At 40.5% G+C, this 19,844-nt stretch overlaps 1 protein-coding gene across 4 annotated transcripts in view; it reads right to left on the bottom strand.

The window, feature by feature from the left end:
• The window catches only part of myo3a (myosin IIIA), a 279,588-nt gene extending 261,355 nt beyond the window's left edge, over positions 1 to 18,233 (bottom strand). For 3 of the 4 annotated variants that reach the window (XM_029116287.2, XM_029116285.2, XM_029116286.2), the window contains exon 1: positions 18,129 to 18,233. In XM_029116287.2, coding sequence (XP_028972120.2) covers positions 18,129 to 18,175 — 47 coding nt within the window. In that variant the 5' untranslated portion in view covers positions 18,176 to 18,233. Of the gene's footprint in view, positions 1 to 13,001; positions 13,019 to 18,128 lie in introns of those variants that run through there. The other variant, XM_034289440.1, reaches the window with a different exon arrangement.
• Between the last annotated feature and the right edge of the window lie 1,611 nt (positions 18,234 to 19,844).

The following is a 19,844-nucleotide window of genomic DNA, read 5'->3' on the forward strand; positions in this document are numbered from 1 at the left end:
ATTTCCAAGTTTCTTGAGCTTGTGGTCAGTGATTTTTTGTCTATGACATTTCAGTCTTACCTCAGTCCAACAGCCATTCTCTGCTTGGGCTCTATAGCTGCTCTGTAATTTGTTGTTTGTCTGGTTAGTTCAGGACTAATAAGGGACAGAAGTTAATCCATCTTCTCTTCCTTAAGTACTGATGATGGCATTGGCTGTCTAGCCTCAGTTCAGCCACACAATGATAAAAATCTTCTTGTTGTCTCTCCGCAGGTTGAGAGGATGCACCCAATACACCTCCTTCTCCCTCTTCCCCTCTGTAGTCTTTAAAGTAGAACAAATGCCAGTGTTCTCCTGCTCACAGGCACTGTAGGTGAAATATAGATACAAAATAATTGAAGATTAATTTATTTTCTATAACTTAAACAGAGCTACAAATATTGTTCTGTAAAAACTGCTGATGTAAAAAGGGCTTTATAAATAAATATATTTTATCCAAGTCGTTCCTAACTGGACTTATAAGTGTATTAACCTTGTCTGTAGACTACAGTAAACAAAGTAGGACATAACAACAATAAACACAACAATAAACACAATTAAACAGGACAAAAATGTTTTAGCCAACTTACCCATGGTAAATCCCCAAAAATCTAGGAAAAAATGTAAAATCAAAAGCAAGTCAACGTCAGTCTGGCAAAGTAGTTCATTGTTGTTTGTTGCAGCATTCCGCTTCTGAAATGCACCCGGTGGGGAATGACACCGCGTGGAGGGCAGAAAAAAACCTTGTCTGAGCCAGAACGAGCCACAGGAAGCACCTGGTGTAATCTAGGCATTATACCCTGTTAGCATCTAACTACGCTGATAAGTCCGATTACAAGCAAACATGAAAAATAGATAGTGACTGATGGGCTAGTCATAGCCAGCTAATAACTAGCAAGTGTTTGCTTGTTATGCATCATTGCTTGATGTGGTAGTTAACAGCTGAACGCTGTTTCACTTCATTAGCATAGGAATCGTCCCTATTAGCATACACATTCTCCTCCGCAACATCACCATCCAGCCAGAGTATCAGTTCATCTACTGGGTTGTTATAAAACTAGAATAGTCAAAAAAATTATGAATTACAGAATTTGGTTTAATCAATTTGAGGATACAAGGGTTTCAAAGAATAAATAACTAATAGGATACAGCCTATTTGTAGAAATAAAAGTGATAGATCCAAGGATATGTAGCCTCTTGCATTGTTCTACAAAGGCATAGGTTTGGGTATATGGCACAACAGCCTTCTCTTCAAGTAAAAACATTGCAATGTATTATTAAAAAAAAAAAAATCTTCAAATTACAGTAAAAGGATGATCAAAGGATGATTTACAGCAGCCTACATGAATAATGAAATCGACTATTTGATAAAATAAACATCCACCCCAAAGTGATTCCACATTCAGTCTCTTCCCACGGTATGCACCGTGGACATAAAAGAGTCATTTGTCAATTGTATTGATTTTGGCTTTTATGAAATGAAAAACATTAATGTAATATGTTGGTTGAATTGTTCAGGATTTAATTTGAGTTATGTTTCAGTAACAATTAAATTGTTGAATACTGAATATTGTTGGTATTTCGTTTTGTGCAAATCATTATTTAGCGTAATACATTTGATGAATAACAATACCTTTTTTAGAATTTTGTTTCGTGAATAGATATAGTTGTACGTTTATTCAAATTCAACCAAGCCTCTGATCATTCATCTGGGAGTATCGCCCATTCATCCATTGATGTCGTTCATTCAGTGAGGGGTGATTAGCACCTGGGTACCATTAGCGGCTGCCTGGGTACCAACGCAAGGTGTGCTTTTGGTGGATTAAGTTGGAAAACGGGGTAAAAAAACAGGCAGTAACACTTTACTTGAAGGAGTGTGCATAAGAGTGGCATGACACTGTCATAACCATGACATGACACATGAAAGAATAATTTGGAATGTTTTTGAAATGTTGTCATCATCATCATCATCCTCATCTTCCGTTTTTTCGGGGCCGGGTCGCAGGGGCAGCAGTCTAAGCAGGGATGCCCAGACTTCCCTCTCCCCAGACACTTCCTCCAGCTCTTCCGGGGTGACACCGAGGCGTTCCCAGGCCAGCCGGGAGACATAGTCCCTCCAGCGTGTCCTAGGTCTTCCCCAGGGTCTCCTCCCGGTGGGACGGGACCGGAACACCTTCCCAGGAAGGCATTCCGGAGGCATCCGAAACAGATGCCCAAGCCACCTCAGCTGACCCCTCTCGATGTGGAGGAGCAGCGGCTCTACTCTGAGCTCCTCCCGGGTGACCAAGCTTCTCACCCTATCTCTAAGGGATCGCCCAGCCACCCTGCGGAGAAAGCTCATTTCGGCTGCCTGTATCCAGGATCTTGTCCTTTCGGTCATGACCCAAAGCTCATGACCATAGGTGAGAGTAGGAACGTAGATTGATCGGTACATCGAGAGCTTTGCCTTGCGGCTCAGCTCTTTCTTCACCACGACAGACCGGTACATCGACCGCATTACTGCAGAAGCTGCACCGATCCGTCTGTTAATCTCCTGTTCCATCCTTCCCTCACTCGTGAACAGGACCCCTAGATACTTAAACTCCTCCACTTGAGGCAGGCACTCTCCACCAACCTGAAGTGGGCAAGCCACCCTTTTCCGACTGAGGACCATGGCCTCGGATTTGGAGGTACTGATTTTCATCCCCACCACTTCACACTCGGCTGCAAACCATCCAAGTGCATGCTGAAGGTCCTGGCTTGAAGGGGCCAACACGACAACATCATCCGCAAAGAGCAGAGACGACATCGTGTGGTCCCCAAACCTGACACCCTCCGGCCCCTGGATGCGCCTAGAAATTCTGTCCATAAAAATGACGAACAGAACCGGTGACAAAGGGCAGCCCTGCTGGAGTCCAACATGCACAGGGAACAAGTCTGACTTATTGCCGGCAATGCGGACCAAGCTCCTGCTTCGGTCGTACAGGGACCTGACAGCCCTTAGCAAAGGACCCAGGACCCCATATTCCCGAAGCACCCTCCACAGGATGCCGCGAGGGACACAGTCGAATGCCTTCTCCAAATCCACAAAACACATGTGGATTGGTTGGGCAAACTCCCATGAACCCTCCATCACCCTGTAGAGGGTATAGAGCTGGTCCAGTGTTCCACGGCCTGGACGAAAACCACACTGTTCCTCCTGAATCCGAGGTTCTACTATCGGCCGTATTCTCCTCTCCAGAACCCTGGCATAGACTTTCCCGGGGAGGCTGAGAAGTGTGATCCCCCTATAGTTGGAACACACCCTCCGGTCCCCCTTCTTAAAAAGAGGGACCACCACCCCAGTCTGCCATCCCAGAGGCACTGTCCCCGACTGCCACGCGATGTTGCACAGGCTTGTCAGCCAAGACAGCCCCACAACATCCAGAGACTTGAGGTACTCAGAGCGGATCTCATCCACCCCCGGTGCCTTGCCACCGAGGAGTTTCTTGACCACCTCTGTGACTTCAGCCCGGGTGATGGACGAGTCCACCTCTGAGCCCTCATCCTCTGCTTCCTCATGGAAGACGTGACGGCGGGAGCCCCGGGCCTGGCTCCAGGGTGGGGCCCCGGCTGCCCCATACCGGGCGACGTCACAGAACTCAAAATGTTGCTCATTATTAAGGGGGTTTTGAACCGCTTAGTCTGACCCGTCGCCTAGGACCTGTTTGCCTTGGGAGACCCTGCCAGGGGCATATAGCCACAGACAATATAGCTCCTAGGGTCACTCGGGTACTCAAACCCCTCCACCACGTTATGGTGGCATTTCAAGGAGGAATGTTGTCATTAGATGTCATTTCGGTTTATGTCATTTTTTATGCAAAGTTGACATTGTTTGTGATGTCTTTGTTATGACAACTTGACATTAACTGAGACAACATAACCTGCCAATGTCTTTGTTATGACAACTTGACATTAACTGAGACAACATAACCTGTCAGTGTCATTTTTATGACAACATGACAGTAACCAATGCAACATAACCTGTCATAAACATGGGCCTAATTATCAAACTTGAAGAAACTGTTTAGCCAGTATTCTGTCTACCATAAAAAAAACTTTGCTGATCCTATGGAGTCATAAATAACTTTGCTGAAAATATGGAGTCATAGAGGTTATTGCACTCGTGAGTCACTGAAGATTCACCTCAAAATTATGGAGTGGCACCATTGGTTAGCCATACGCCAATATAATGGTGTCTTGGGCAGACTTTTCCATGATGTCAATTTAATATATAAGTTTTTTGCAGGAACTGTAATTTTGTTAATGTTGATGCAGGACATCCATTCATGTAACTAGTGGTTTGCATGAAGAATAGGCTAAGTGATATATATTATTCAAGAGATAATATACGTTATCCAATGTGTTAATATGTTACAATGCGGTAACCATTATTAATAAGGTAAACTGGCAACTTGCGTCTTCAAATAGGTGTGACACATCCAAAATGTATGGTTGCATTTGGGGTTAATATAGAATTTTGAAGGACACTTTTATATTGAAGGACACTTACTACGGTTGGCCTATAGGGGGCAGTTTGATGTGGTTGTGTTGCGTTGGGATTGTTAACGATCCAAACACCTGCGCATTCTTGTAACTCTTCAAGGAAAAGCCATGTCTTTCTCATCATTTATCCTGTTTTCTAGGTACAAAGTACAAACGTACACTACACATCTAGATACAGTTTGATAACTTGCCTCTTGAAGTGTATGTAGAGGTTTGGAAAAGCATGGTAATGTTATGACTGTGACAGAGACCCATGTCTATGTAAAATGCCATGACGGTGGTGCATTCCTTAAAAAAAAACTATTTGTTACTGTACTGTAGTGATTTTTTTTTTTTCGAAAACAACACTCCTGACAATATATCTAGGATTAACATAATTGAATTTTGTAACTGTATTGTTTAGCAACTTTGCAATCTTTGCACTGTAAGGTTAGCGATTAGCTAGTTCCTTGATGTTAGCTGGCTTCGGTTGGTTATTAGCTGGCTCCAGTTAGCTGTATGTTAGCTCCAGTCAAGTGTTTGTCAGTTCCGGGTAGCACTTTGCTAACTTGCTCAGCCATGTTCAATTTGTGTTAACATGTAATTTGTAAGGTAATTTGTTAAACTATCACTATCTAGCCTACTTTCAATGTGATTATATTACGAATAGTTTATATTACTTATGATATTGTTCATGCAAAGAACTAGGTACAGTACATGAATGGATGTCCTGCATCAACTTTAAAAGATTAGTACAAACTGTGTGTTCTTGCAAAAAACGATATGAGCTTATGTCCTGTGAACAAATGACACTACACATGACAGTATTTGACAAACTTAATGACATCTTTATGACCAACTGTACTTTAGGTCAAGAAAAATATTACCACTGTACTTTAAGTCAAGAAAAATATTCATGACACGGTTATGAATGCATTTGACAGTGTTATAACACGTCATGACATCTTTATGACAAGTCCAAATTGTACCACTGTAGTGCAAGGTCAAGGAAAATATTCATGACACAATTATTATTAATGGTCTCATGACAACCAATGTCAAAACCAACCACATATGACAGTTGTATTTATTGCTAACACATAAAGCTAAATAGTTTCTTCAAGTTTGATATTCCAGCCTGCTATGACATGTTTATGACAGGTTATGTTTCTGACTAACTGCACCACAACATGGGTTGGCGGGTGCTCCGTAGCTGATTGGAAGGCCCTGCAACGGGTGGTGGAAACTGCCCAGCACATCACTGGCACCCAGCTCCCAGCCATCGTAGACCTCCAGCACCAGCAGTGTCTGCACAGTGTGTGCGGCATCATCAGGGACCCTTCACATCCATGCCATAAACTGTTTTCTCTCCTCTCATCAGGCAGGTGGTACAGGTCTCTTCATTCCCACACCACAGGCTCAGGAACACTTTCTTTCCATCTGCTGTAATCCTGCTGAACTCCGTGACCCATCACCAGAGATGGGGACAAGTCACACATGGTCAAGTCCAAGCAAGTCTCAAGTCTTAACCATCAAGTCTCGAGTCAAGTCTCAAGTCACAGTTCAGATAAATCAAGCAAGTCAAGTCAAGTCAAGTCAAGGGTTCACCCTAAGCAAGTCAAGTCAAGTCCTTATAAGTTTCAAGTCAAGTCACTCTGTTTCTGACGTGCGCTTGGTTGCGAAGCTCGATTTCAAAATCAAATATTTTTGTCCTCCGCGGTACAATGTTTTGGGGGGACGAAGCGGAGGGATCTTGAATCAGCCTGAAGGGGTTGTATTCGCTATAACAACCGCCTCGCTATACCTTATCCCGCTTATTACATGGCTACCTACCAAATAAATCAATAATTTGACACAAAATATTGATTTCAAAAGGAATTTATTGATTTAAAAACGATTGTATTGCTTCCTCTGAAGAAAATAGTCTGTTCCGTCTCTGGTTAGAATCCTGCTGCATCCATAGCAACGCGCTGTTTTTCATGGCAATGGTCTGTTATAAAGAAATAACAAGCATTCTGCACTGGAATTCAGCCAATCCATGTAACAAGGGCTAATAATAACAACCTTATAAACTAATTATTGTGACTGAAAAACTGCCTTATATGTAATTACACTGTAATTATTCGTCTGTATGAGTAAAAAAAAAAAACTCTTCGAAATGTTTAGGTGCTAGTAAACACATCGGCGCCTCCATGTTAGCCTTTCATGCAGTAAATTTAACTGTTATGGTGTAAGCACAATGCTTTTTAGTTTCCACACGCAGTCCACAAACACTTGAAAATGCGCACATTTAATACAGACATTATAGCCTACGTGTAATAATATACATGCCTGCTCATTTTAAGATGCCCATCAACATTAAAATTCAGGCTATCCCACTGTTATAGTCAAATTCCCTTACATCTATTTATCAGACGTATTCAGTAATGATAATGGTCACATTTCTAACAAGAAAAAAATAAAAACATAATATGCAACCAAGGCCAAATTATGACAAACAAAAGATTAATTCATTACATTAGTAACTTAGTTGTTATAGATCTTAGTGAAACTGAATATATAAGAGAGTACTTTCTTACCTTTCCTTGTGGTTCTTAAAATGACGAATGAAATTTGACGTTGTTGCATATTTTGCATCTGGCAAATCTTTTTTTATTCACACGGTCCAGTTAAAAGTCCTTGTATCCAAACGATACTATTTGTGGAGCTCGACTAACGTTACTGTCTGCCATGTTTGGCGCGGTTTGAATTGTGCAGCGTTAAAGGCACATACGCTGATTAGTGGTGCTGATGTCACAACATATAAAATAATTTGATTGCTGTTTGTTTATTATAAGTTCAAGTCATTGTCGAGTCTTCCACCTCAAGTTAAGTCAAGTCTCAAGTAACTTGTTCTCAAGTCAAAGTAAAGTCAAGTCATTTTCATACTTAATCAAGCAAGTCACAAGTCCTGAAAATTGTGAGATCGAGTCAGACTCGAGTCAAGTCATGTGACTCGAGTCCCCCACCTCTGCCCATCACTAACCATATCCACCCTTTGTACTACTGGACTCTGACACTTCCGTTGTTACAGGTACGTGTCTACCGCGGGAACCTCATTGCTGCTATCCCTGCATTTCAGTTGCACATGCTACCCTACTCCTTCAATTTCATTGTACTATACTTGTTCAATTACAGTAAAGTTGAATCTAATCAAATGTTGTTGTGGTTAATGTCAAGTGGTCATAACAAAGACATTGACAGGTGATGTTGTCTGAAGTTGATGTGAAGTTGTCATAACAAAGACATCCCAAACTATGTCAACCTTGCATGAAAAATTACATAATCAACCAAATTACATCTAATGAGAACATTCATAAACGTTCATAATGATTCCTTCATGTGTCATGTAATGGCTATGACAGTATCATACAATATCCTGTCATGCTTATGCACACCCCTTCAAGTAAAGTGTTACCAAACAGTTTTTATTTCATGTTTTAGGGGTGTGTGAGGTCAAAAGGCACAGGGAATCTTGTGGAAATTGTTGGCAAGATGAATGCAGCATGTTATCAGAAAATGCTGACAGACAATTTGCGTTCTTCTGCACAAAAGCTGCGCATGGGACGCTCTTTGACGTTCCTACAATGACCCTAAGCAGAACACCAAGTTGACACTTCAGTGGTTACAGCAGAAAAAGGTGAAGGTTCTGGAGTGGCCATCACAGTCTCCTGACCTTAATATCATCGAGCCAATGGAGAAATCTCAAACATGCGGTTCATGCAAGATGACCAAAGGCATTTTGCCAAGACGAATGCCACCTGCAAGAATTTGGGGCTCATAGACAACTATTACAAAAGACTGCATGCTGTCATTGACGCTAAAGGGGGCAATACACAGTATTAAGAACTAAGGGTATTCAGACTTTTGAACAGGGGCCATGTTTTGTTTTATGATTGTGGCCATTCTGTTATGATCAATAGTTGAATGTGAATCCCATAAGACATAATTTACATGTGTTTTGCCTGCTCACTCATGTTTTCTTTACAAATGGTACATATACAGCTCTGGAAAGAATTAAGAGACCACTGCAAAATGTTCACTTTCTCTGGTTTTACTATTCATAGGTATGTGTTTGATTAAAATGAACAGTTTAGTTTTATTCAATAAACTATTTACAACATTACTCCCAAGTTCCAAATAAATGTATTGTCATTTAGAGTATTTATTTGTAGTGAATAATAACTGGTCAAAATAACCCAAAAAATATGCCTTGTTTTCAGACCTCAAATAATGCAAAGAAAACAAGTTCATGTTCATTTTTCAACAACAAAATACTTATGTTTTAACTCAGAAATATATTTTTGGTGGAATAACACAGATTTTTTATCACACCTTTTATGCATCTTGGCATGCTCTCCACCAGTCTGTCACATTGCTGTTGGGTGACTTTATGCCACTCCTGGCACAAAAATTCAAAGAGCTCGGCTTTGTGTGATGGCTTGTGATCATCCATCTTCCTCTTGATCAAATTCCAGAGGTTTTCAATGGGGTTCAGGTCTGATTGGGCTGGCCATGACAGGGTCTTGATCTGGTGGTCCTCCATTCCACCCGGTTCGAATGTTATCATTGGATCGAATGGGCGTTATCAGTGGTTACCAACCTCATAGATATGGGTCAGAAGGGGCCTGCTACGCCTACTGGTAGGCTCAGAAGGCTGTTATCATCTATTCGCATGGTTAATCACGGATAAATACACGAGAAGGACAACTTAAATAGATCCAATCCCAGACTAATTCAGGTCGCTGCTACAAGTAAGACCATTAAAAGGGGTAAGGTTAGGGTTAGGGTTAGGGTAAGTCTACAGGTAAGACCATTAAAATGGGTTAAGGTTAGGGTTAGGGTAAGTCTACAAGTAAGACCATTAAAATGGGTTAAGGTTAGGGTTAGGGTAAGTCTACAGGTAAGACCATTAAAATGGGTTAAGGTTAGGGTTAGGGTAAGTCTACAGGTAAGACCATTAAAATGGGTTAAGGTAAGTCTACAGGTAAGACCATTAAAATGAGAGCCTTTAAACTGTGATGATTTCGTCAATAATAAATTAACCATGCGAATGGATGATAACAGCCTTCTGAGCCTAGCAGTAGGCTAGCAGGCCACTTCTGACCCATATATATGAGGTTGATAACCACTGATAACGCCCATTCAATCCAATGATAACATTCGAGCCTCCTGTCCATCTACACCTTGATTGACCTGGCCGTGTGGCATGGAGCATTGTCCTGCTGGAAAAACCAATTCTCAGAGTTGGGGAACATTGTCAGAGCAGAAGGAAGCAGGTGTTCTTCCATGATAACCTTGTACTTGGCTTGATTCATCCGCCCTTCACAAAGACAAATCTGCCCGATTCCAGCCTTGCTGGAGCATCCCCAGATCATCAGTGATCCTCCATCAAATTTCACAGTGGGTGCGAGACACTGTGGCTTGTAGGTCTTTCCAGGACTCCGTCTAACAATTAGACGACCAGGTGTTGGTCAAAGCTGAAAATTGTACTCGTAAGAGAATGACCTTACTCTATTCCTCTACGGTCAAATCCTTATGGTCTTTGTCAAATTTCAGCCTGGCTCTTCTTTGCTTCTCATTGATGAAGGGCTTTTTTCTAGCTTTGCACAACTTCCGTCATGCCCCTTGGAGCCTGTTTCAAACCATCCTCGCCGTGCACTTCACCCAAGCTGCTGTTTGCCATTCTTTTTGTAGGTCACTTGATGTCATCCTACGTTTGTTGAGTGACATTTGAATGAGTTGACGGTCATCTTGGTCAGGTGGACAGTCGTTTTTGCCCTCTGCCAGTCGCCAGTCTGTAGCTTTATTGTCACAAATGTCTATTGCTTGACCTTGTTCTTATGAACCACCATCTTTGACATTTTCAGGATGGAAGCATCCTGATGCTCACTGTATCCCTCTGCCAGTAAAGCCAGAATTGAACCCTTCTTTTCCTCACTCAAAGCTTTTCTTGTAAACTCTTTTGTCATGCTGATTAGTTATTTTTTATTCAAATTACCTTTGAGGTACTAATTTTATACTACTTAATACTTTTCCTCATTAAATTAGATTTGGTTCTGGTAATCACCTAATCAGTACCTCATTAAGTAAAATGAGGTGTCCCTGTGTTTGAATTTAACAGACACATGTAGAGATGCTGATTTAAGAAAAAATAGGAGTGCTCTCTTAATATTTTCCAGAGCTGTATTACCAATTCTCCAAGGGTATGCCAACTTTTGAGCACAGCTGTATCTGATGTTACAGCAACCAGAAAAGTTAAGTTCCTATTTTGGTTGCTATAACGTAATTTAATTACGATGTAATTTAGCCCCCTAACGTAGTGACAACGTTATGTAATTAAGGTGGCCTATTCGTCATTTGCTGACAATTGGCAGTTTTGCAGTATTTGGTTGTACAAAATGATCTTGCACTGGGAATTAATATTTTCATGTTCCACGCTGTAGCCTAGTGCACATTACAGCAATAAAGTACATGTCATCAATACTTTGAAAACATGATGACTACCGTGTTCTTAGTCACACCTTGAATATCTCGACTTGAGAATTTATTTCTTACCCAGCAAGTGAAACAGTTAATGCACTGAGCCCAGCCTGGCTGTGGAAAAAGCTACCAATCAAGCTAGCTAGATACAGTTGTAGTTGACGTACTGTACTGTAGATTAGTCATGTTTGTTGGCTTGCTATACAGTTAATGTTATTCCATTGTAACTACCAAAGTGATTATAGCTGTATGTCAGATAGTTATCTATCTGCTTTGTAAAGAAGTTAAATAAGCTTACCTGGGATTCCCAGAAATGATGACACAGTGCTCCAGAAATGATGTTGTTTTATCGAACTAAGCAGATGTTTGTTGAGTAGTCGTACACTAGTGTTAACTAGCTGCAGTAGCTAGTTACCCATGTACATTACGGTAACAGAAAACGTGCACTACCTGCAGTTGCTAGCTCGGTATATTATACTGCAGGCTACACGACTAAATAAGAAAGTTGCTTAATTTGTCTAAATTGGAAAATTGCTTCATTAGAAAAATCCAAATTACATTGCTGTAGTTTGAAAGGTTAACATCAATTATTACAACATTTATAAATAGAAAAAATTATCAATATTTTTTTTTTATATGATATGCTATGATACAGCAAAGTTACTGCTAATAATAGCTACAGTATTAGGCTAACCACTGTAGCAGAAGAGTACTGGTGAAAACTCATTGACACGACTAAATCAGAATTATCTTAAACTGGAGTAAAAAAACTAAAATGTAGTTTAACACATCAGGAGGGCGTTACCAAACTGGTACATAAGTTGTTACATTGGCAGTACATCGTTTAATTATATTTCTGAGATGTCCTGAGCAGGTGAGGAGGATAATTATGTGGTCATGTAATCACCTTCAGACGATGTTGCCACAATGTTGTAAGAAGGTAATGTCACAACATTACCAATCCATTATGTCATGGTTGGTCGTAGTTAAGTAATGTGTTTGCTGGTGTGGCTGAACAGATTCTCTAGGCGGAGTAGTCATACCTGGACTCCTTAGTTATTGTTCTTGGCCACTTCAACAAAGGTAACCTAAGCCATGTCCTCCCGAAACATTAATAGTTTATTAAAATCCCAACCAGAGAGGCAAAAACTTTACATCTGATGAATATGGGCATGAGAAACTTAACACAACACATTAAGCCCTGACTAACTCTGAGCAAAGGACAATAGAAGGGATGTGGTGCTGGGCCCGATTTTGATGAGCCCCACACACCCTGTCCATACCTCCTGATAGGAGTTTTCCATGTGACTGTCATAGACTCTATGAATAGATCCATGGACCGTATGTTGGCACATATCATTCCTCACATAGCATTGTGAGGAAGCCTGCTTTATCTGATGATATGCATGTATTTTAGTTCTATTCTCTTGTTAGAGGAGTGGTACTTCATTATCTCGGTGCTATATGAGGTACCGTATCGCAAGCAGTTGGTATCCACTATTGAGGGGCCCCACACAACCTGATAAGCGTTGCGTGGAACTCAAGAGGGTACAGGAACGCAAGAGGGGACACTACCAGGCCATGTAAGGTTAGGATATAGAATACACGTATGTGATTGGAAGACAACAAGATGTTGGAGGGGATGTGCTGGAGAATAATGGACTGTGTAATGATTGGCTATGACCACTGACCGCCTCCTACAGTACAGGCCAAAAGTTTGGAAACACCTTCTCATTTAATGCGTTTCCTTTATTTTCATGACTATTTACATTGTAGATTCTCACTGAAGGCATCAAAACTATGAATGAACACATGTGGAATTATGTACTTAACAAAAAAGTGTGAAATAACTGAAAACATGTCTTATATTCTAGTTTCTTCAAAGTAGCCACCCTTTGCTCTGATTACTGCTTTGCACACTCTTGGCATTCTCTTGATGAGCTTCAAGAGGTAGTTACCTGTTTTCCAACAGTCTTGAAGGAGTTCCCAGAGATGCTTAGCACTTGTTGGCCCTTTTGCCTTCACTCTGCAGTCCAGCTCACCCCAAACCATCTCGATTGGGTTCAGGTCCGGTGACTGTGGAGGCCAGGTCTTCTGGCGCAGCACTCCATCACTCTCCTTCTTGGTCAAATAGCCCTTACACAGCCTGGAGGTGTGTTTGGGGTCATTGTCCTGTTGAAAAATACAAACCCAATTGCAAAAAAAGTTGGGACACTGTACAAATTGTGAGTAAAAAAGGAATGGACTCATTTACAAATCTCATAAACTTATATTTAATTCACAATGGAATATAAATAACATATCGAATGTTGAAAGTGAGACATTTTGTAATGTCATGCCAAATATTGGCTCATTTTGGATTTCATAGGCTACACATTCCAAAGAAGTGGCAACAGGTAGCAATAAGAGGCCGGGAAAAGTTAAATGTACAGATAAGGAACAGCTGGAGGACCAATTTGCAACTTTTTATGTCAATTGGCAACATGATTGGGTATAAAATGAGCCTCTCAGAGTGGCAGTGTCTCTCAGAAGTCAAGATGGGCAGAGGATCACCAATTCCCCCAATGCTGTGGCGAAAAATAGTGGAGCAAAATCAGAAAGGAGTTTCTCAGAGACAAATTGCAAAGAGTTTGAAGTTATCATCATTTACAGTGTATAATATCATCCAAAGATTCAGAGAATCTGGAACAGTCTCTGTGCGTAAGGGTCAAGGCCGGAAATCCATACAGAATGCCCGTGATCTTCGGGCCTTCAGACGGCACTGCATCACATACAGGAATGATACTGTAATGGAAATCACAACATGGGCTCAGGAAAACATTGTCGGTGAACACAATCCACCGTGCCATTCGCCGTTGCCGGCTAAAACTCTATAGGTCAAAAAAGAAGCTGTATCTAAACAGGATCATGAAGCGCAGGCGTTTTCTCTGGGCCAAGGATCATTTAAAATGGACTGTGACAAAGTGGAAAAGTGTCCTGTGGTCAGACTAATCCAAATTTGAAGTTCATTTTGGAAAACTGGGACGCCATGTCATCCGGACTAAAAAGGACAAGGACAACCCAAGTTGTTATCAGCGCTCAGTTCAGAAGCCTGCATCTATGACGGTATGGGGTTGCATGAGTGCATGTGGCATGGGCAGCCTACACATCTGGAAAGGCACCATCAATGCTGACAGTTATGTCCAAGTTCTAGAACAACATATGCTCCCATCCAGACATTGTCTCTTTCAGGGAAGACCTTGCATTTTCCAACATGACAATGCCAGACCACATACTGCATCAATTACAATGTCATGGCTGCATAGAAGAAGGATCCGGGTACTGAAATGGCCAGCCTGCAGTCCAGATCTTTCACCCATAGAAAACATTTGGCGCATCATAAAGAGGAAGGTGCGACAAAGAAGACCTAAGACAGTTGAGCAACTAGAAGCCTGTATTAAGACAAGTTTGGGGCAACATTCCTATTCATCAACTTGTCTCCTCAGTCCCCAGACGTTTGCAGTCTGTTATAAAAAGAAGCGGGGATGCCACACAGTGGTAAACATGGCCTTGTCCCAACTTTTTTGAGATGTGTTGATGCCATGAAATTTAAAATCAACTTATTTTTCCCTTAAAGTGATACATTTTCTCAGTTTAAACATTTGATATGTCATCTATGTTGTATTCTGAATAAAATATTGAAATTTGAAACTTCCACATCATTGCATTCTGTTTTTATTCACAATTTTACAGTGTCCCAACTTTTTTGGAATCGGGTTTGTAAATGATGGTCCAACTAAACGCATGTCACTGGGATGGGATGGCATGTCGCTGCAGGATGCTGTGTTAGACATAATGCTTCAGTATTCCTTCAATTTTGAATAAATCCCCAACAGTGTCACTAGCAAAGCACCCCCACACCATCACTCCTCCTGTTGCCTCTCCTTAGCAGTGGTTTCCTAGCAGCTACTTGACCATGATGGCCTGATTCGCGCAGTCTCCTCTTAACAGTTGTTCTAGAGATGTGTCTGCTGCTAGAACTCTGTGTGGCATTCAGCTGGTCTCTAATCTGAGCTGCTGTTAACCTGCAATTTCTGAGGCTGGTGACTCAAATGAACTTATCCTCAGCAGCAGAGGTGACTCTTGGTCTTCCTTTTCTGGGGTGGTCCTCATGTGAGCCAGTAGCGCTTGATTTTGCAACTGCACTTGGGGACACATTCAAAGTGTTCGCAATTTTCCGGACTGACCGACCTTCATTTGTTAAAGTAATGATGGCCACTCGTTTCTCTTTACTTAACTGATTGGTTCTTGCCATAATATGAATTCTAACAGTTGTCCAATAGGGCTGTCAGTTGTGTATCAACCTGACTTCTACACAACACAACTGATGGTCCCAACACCATTAATAAGGGAAAAAATTCCACTAATTAACCCTGACAAGGCACTCCAGTGAAGTGAAAACCATTTCAGGTGACTACGTCATGAAGCTCATTGAGAGAGCAACAAGGGTTTGCAGTGCTATCAAAAAAGCAAAGGGTTGCTACTTTGAGGTTATTTCACACTTTTTTGTTAAGTACATAATTCCATATGTGTTCATTCATAGTTTTGATGCCTTCAGTGAGAATCTACTATGTAAATAGTCATGAAAATAAAGAAAACACATTGAATGAAAAATGTTGGCCTGTACTGTATGTGTATTGGCATAAAAGACTGTGTTAACTTTGTAATTATTGGAGAACATGTAAGAACTATGGAAGACCAACATCTTGGACTCATGCTAAATAAAGGTTCTCTCCTGACAACCGGTTGCATTAATTTGGTTCATGGATCAAAAATGGACAAAATGGATCAAAGATGTGGAGCAGTGAAGCAACAGAGTGTGTGTGTCTGGAATGCGCTGCCATTTTTAGGTCTGCCACAAATAGTCTGGATGGGTACACTGATGATGCACAGTGGATATAAAAAGTCTACACACCCCTGTTAAAATGCCAGGTTCTTGTGATGTAAAAGAATAAGACAAAGATAAATCATGTCAGAACTTCTTCCACCTTTAATGTGACCTATAAGGTGAACAATTCAATTGAAAAACAAACAGAAATCTTTAAAGGGGAAAAATAAAAAACTCACAATAACCACATTGCATAAGTGTGCAATATTTTGTAGAAGCACCTTTTGATTGTATTACAGCACTCAGTCTTTTTGGGTTGGAGTCTATTATCATGGCACATCATGACGTGGCAATATTTGCCCACTCTTCTTTGCAAAAGCGCTCCAAATCTGTCAGATTGTAAGGACATCTCCTGTGCACAGCCCTCTTCAGATCACCCCACAGATGTTCAATTGGATTCAGGTCTGGGCTCTGGCTGGGCAATTCCAAAATGTTAATCTTCTTCTGTTGAAGCCATGCCTTTGTGGATTTGGATGTGTGCTTTGCCTGGTATTTGGAACTGTTCATAATTCCCTCCACCCTAACCCTGGTTCCAGCTGAAGAAAAACAGCACCAAAGCATGATGCTACCACCACCAAAGCATGATGCTACCACCACCAAAGCATGATGCTACCACCACCATGCTTCACTGTGGGTATGGTGTTCTTTGAGTGATGTGCAGTGTTGTTTTTGCACCAAACATAATGACCATAATACATTTTCCCATGTGCTTTTGGAGGACTTGATGTTTGTTTTTGCAAACTTCAGCCGGGCTTGGAAGTTTTTCTTTGTAAGAAAAGGCTCCCATCTTGCCACCCTACCCCATAGCCCATTCAAATGAAGAATACGGGAGATTGTTGTCACATGTAGCACACAGCCAGTACTTGCCAGAAATTCCTGCAGTTCCTTTAATGTTGCTGTAGGCCTCTTGGAAGCCTTCCTGACCAGTTTTCTTCTCGTCTTTTCATCAATTTTGGAGGGACATCCAGTTCTTGGTAATGTCTCTGTTGTGCCATATTTTCTCCACTTAGTGATGACAGTCTTAGCTGTGTTCCATGGTATATCCTATGCTTCGGAAATTATTTTGTACCCTTCTCCTGACTGATATCTTTCAACAATGAGATCCCTCTGATGCTTTGGAAGCTCTCTGCGGACCATGGCTTTTGCTCTAAGAAAATGTCTTACTAGAAAATCCTAGTAGAACAGCTGAACTTTATTTGTGATTAATCAGAGTCACTTTAAATTATGGCAGGTGTGTAATGACTTCTAATTAACATGAGTTTGAATGTGATTAGTTAATTCTGAACACAGCCACATCCCCAGTTATAAGAGGGTGTGCACACTTATGCAACCGGGTTATTGTAAGGTTTTAATTTTTCCTTTTCAAAGTTTTCAGTTTGTTTTCAAATGAATTGTTCACATTTCTGACATGATTTATATTTGTCTCATTCTTTTACATCACAAAAACCTGGCATTTTAACAAGGGTGTGTAGACTTTTTATATCCACTGTATATTGCCACAATCAACTGGCATGAGTGAACTCAATTTGATTTATGCTAACTAATATGAGGCATGACTTATTACTATATGGAAAGCCAACCTAAATTTTCTAGCAAGTTCATCTGCCTGTTTTCATTAATCCATATTTCATTTATTCATCATTGAAAATGTATCTATTTTTGTAATAAAGCAGTATTTTCAGAGTGGGACATATTTTCTCTCAATTTAAGAATCAGTGGTATATATGTGTATAGAGATAGAAAAAGAAAACATTAAATCCAATAGGCCAGGTTGAAAAAAATAAGTTTAAAGTTCCCAAACCAACATGAATGGAAGCACGGAGCCATGGTTTGCATAATTGGATGAAAACATGGAGCTAGCTGCACAGAGTTTAGCCATATTGCATATGCTATGACCTGGAACATAATACTTGATGTCTCAAGAATGTAAGCCATAAAATAAAAATTGCTAACTACCTAATATGTTCTAGGTGTGTATAAATATTTGAGAAGTGAGCTGAACAACAGGTAGTAATTCCAAAGGCCAATAATACCTGACAATCACAGACAGCACACATTCAAGGGGCCAGAATTATCAGGCCAAGGTTATCTGACTAATTTCACATACCTTTTTATATCTAATTCCCAAGGAAATCAAAACAGAAAGAAAAAAACTTACATTGTTTTGTCATTGTACCTGGCGTCATAGTTTAAAGAAGAATTCATCCATTTACAGTAAATTTGGTTTGCTTCACGGGAGTGAGAGAGAGAAACTGACAGTGAATGCAATCAGCAGAGGAGGAGCTAACCAGAGCTAATCTTGGTAGAAATCCCCTTGCTACAAGTAGTAGGAGTTATGTTAGGATTAAAAGGAATTAGCCAGTTGCGCCATGAGCCATTCCCCATATAGAAGCCCATTCATACACAAGGCAAAGCTGGTTAGCACCATTTTAAAATATCATGCTTACAGTGCAATCTCCATTCAGTTGTCTTGTTCTGAATTTGCTACTGAGCATTCTCTTTTTGCGCTTTGCTATGTTATCTCTGTAAATGTTGTAAACCTCATTAAAGGTATTATTTAATTTGAAACTTTTCTACAATAATATGCATTATAAAGAAGTGAATATAGAGTTCAGTACTAGTCGCTTTATATTTCACATTGCTGATCAAATGTTTCTATTTAAATCACACTGCCAGGATGTACATATACAATACAGACATTAAAGTAATTTCTTGCAGCCCTAATCTTACATTTTTATGTTAAAAATGTATATATTATAAATCAGTAAAACAAGTTCATGGTTTGGGACTATGCCTGATTTCATGCAGTCGATTCTTTTAAATTTTATGAGCATTTAACTACGCAGAGCAATTAGTGTTCCATTTAGCCGTAATGGAGATGCTTGCAAGTGTAATGTACAGGGCACTTGTAATCTACAGAGATGTTAAATAATAAATGACAGTACTATACCAAATAACAGGAGATGGCATGGGTGAAACCTAAGGACCAGCTAGTTAACCGCAACACTGGCACATGCTCTGGGGACATTAGACCCGGAGGAAATGCTGACCGTGTGTTTGTGTGTGTGTGTGTGTTGTGTGCGTGCGTGTGTGTGTGTTGTGTGTAATTAGATAACCTGTATCTACCTACAGCAGGAGCTGGCAGTCATATGCAGTTTGGTGTTCAAGGATGTGCATTATGGCTATGTATAGCCATATAGCATGTGTGTTTGTGTGCATGCATGTACTACTCATTCAGACAGAATTGAATAGTTTTTAGCTTGGAATGATTAGCATCAAGGAGGATGGAATGAAAGCAAAGAAACACAAATAATGTATTATACCATAATGTAAATTTTATCTTAACACTATTTCATATCCTCTCCCAATTGCACTGCAAAAAAATCCTTGCCACAATAACACATTTGCACAGAGAGGCAGTGACTATGACCACAGCAGCACTTAGGGGCCTCCATTCCTGCAAGTGCCATCCAAATTTCTGAACTAATTACAAATTACACCACATATAATAAATATACTGTAAGTTGGTACCAATGAGATGCACTGGTCAGTCTAATTCATGGTTCAAGAAGACATGTTTGGCTCCTTGAGGCCCCTAAAAGAAACAGGAAACCATGTCTAATCACCACAGGGAGTAATGAGATCTGGTTCAGACGTGCCTGATAAGTGGGTTGAAGTTTCAACTTAACCATGGCATTAGAAAGCAGTACATACATGCCAGGACAAACTTTCTATTTGGACATATAAAAGTAAACTGCTATTGGTAATTACAGTCTCTCTGTCTACTTATGTAATTAGTCATTTATATTACAACGTGGGTTTAAATATGTAAAGCATAAACCGAATGTAACATTAAATGTTATTGTTCTCTATT

The sequence above is a fragment of the Esox lucius genome, chromosome 21 (genome assembly GCF_011004845.1).
Source record: "Esox lucius isolate fEsoLuc1 chromosome 21, fEsoLuc1.pri, whole genome shotgun sequence".
NCBI lineage: Eukaryota > Metazoa > Chordata > Actinopteri > Esociformes > Esocidae > Esox > Esox lucius.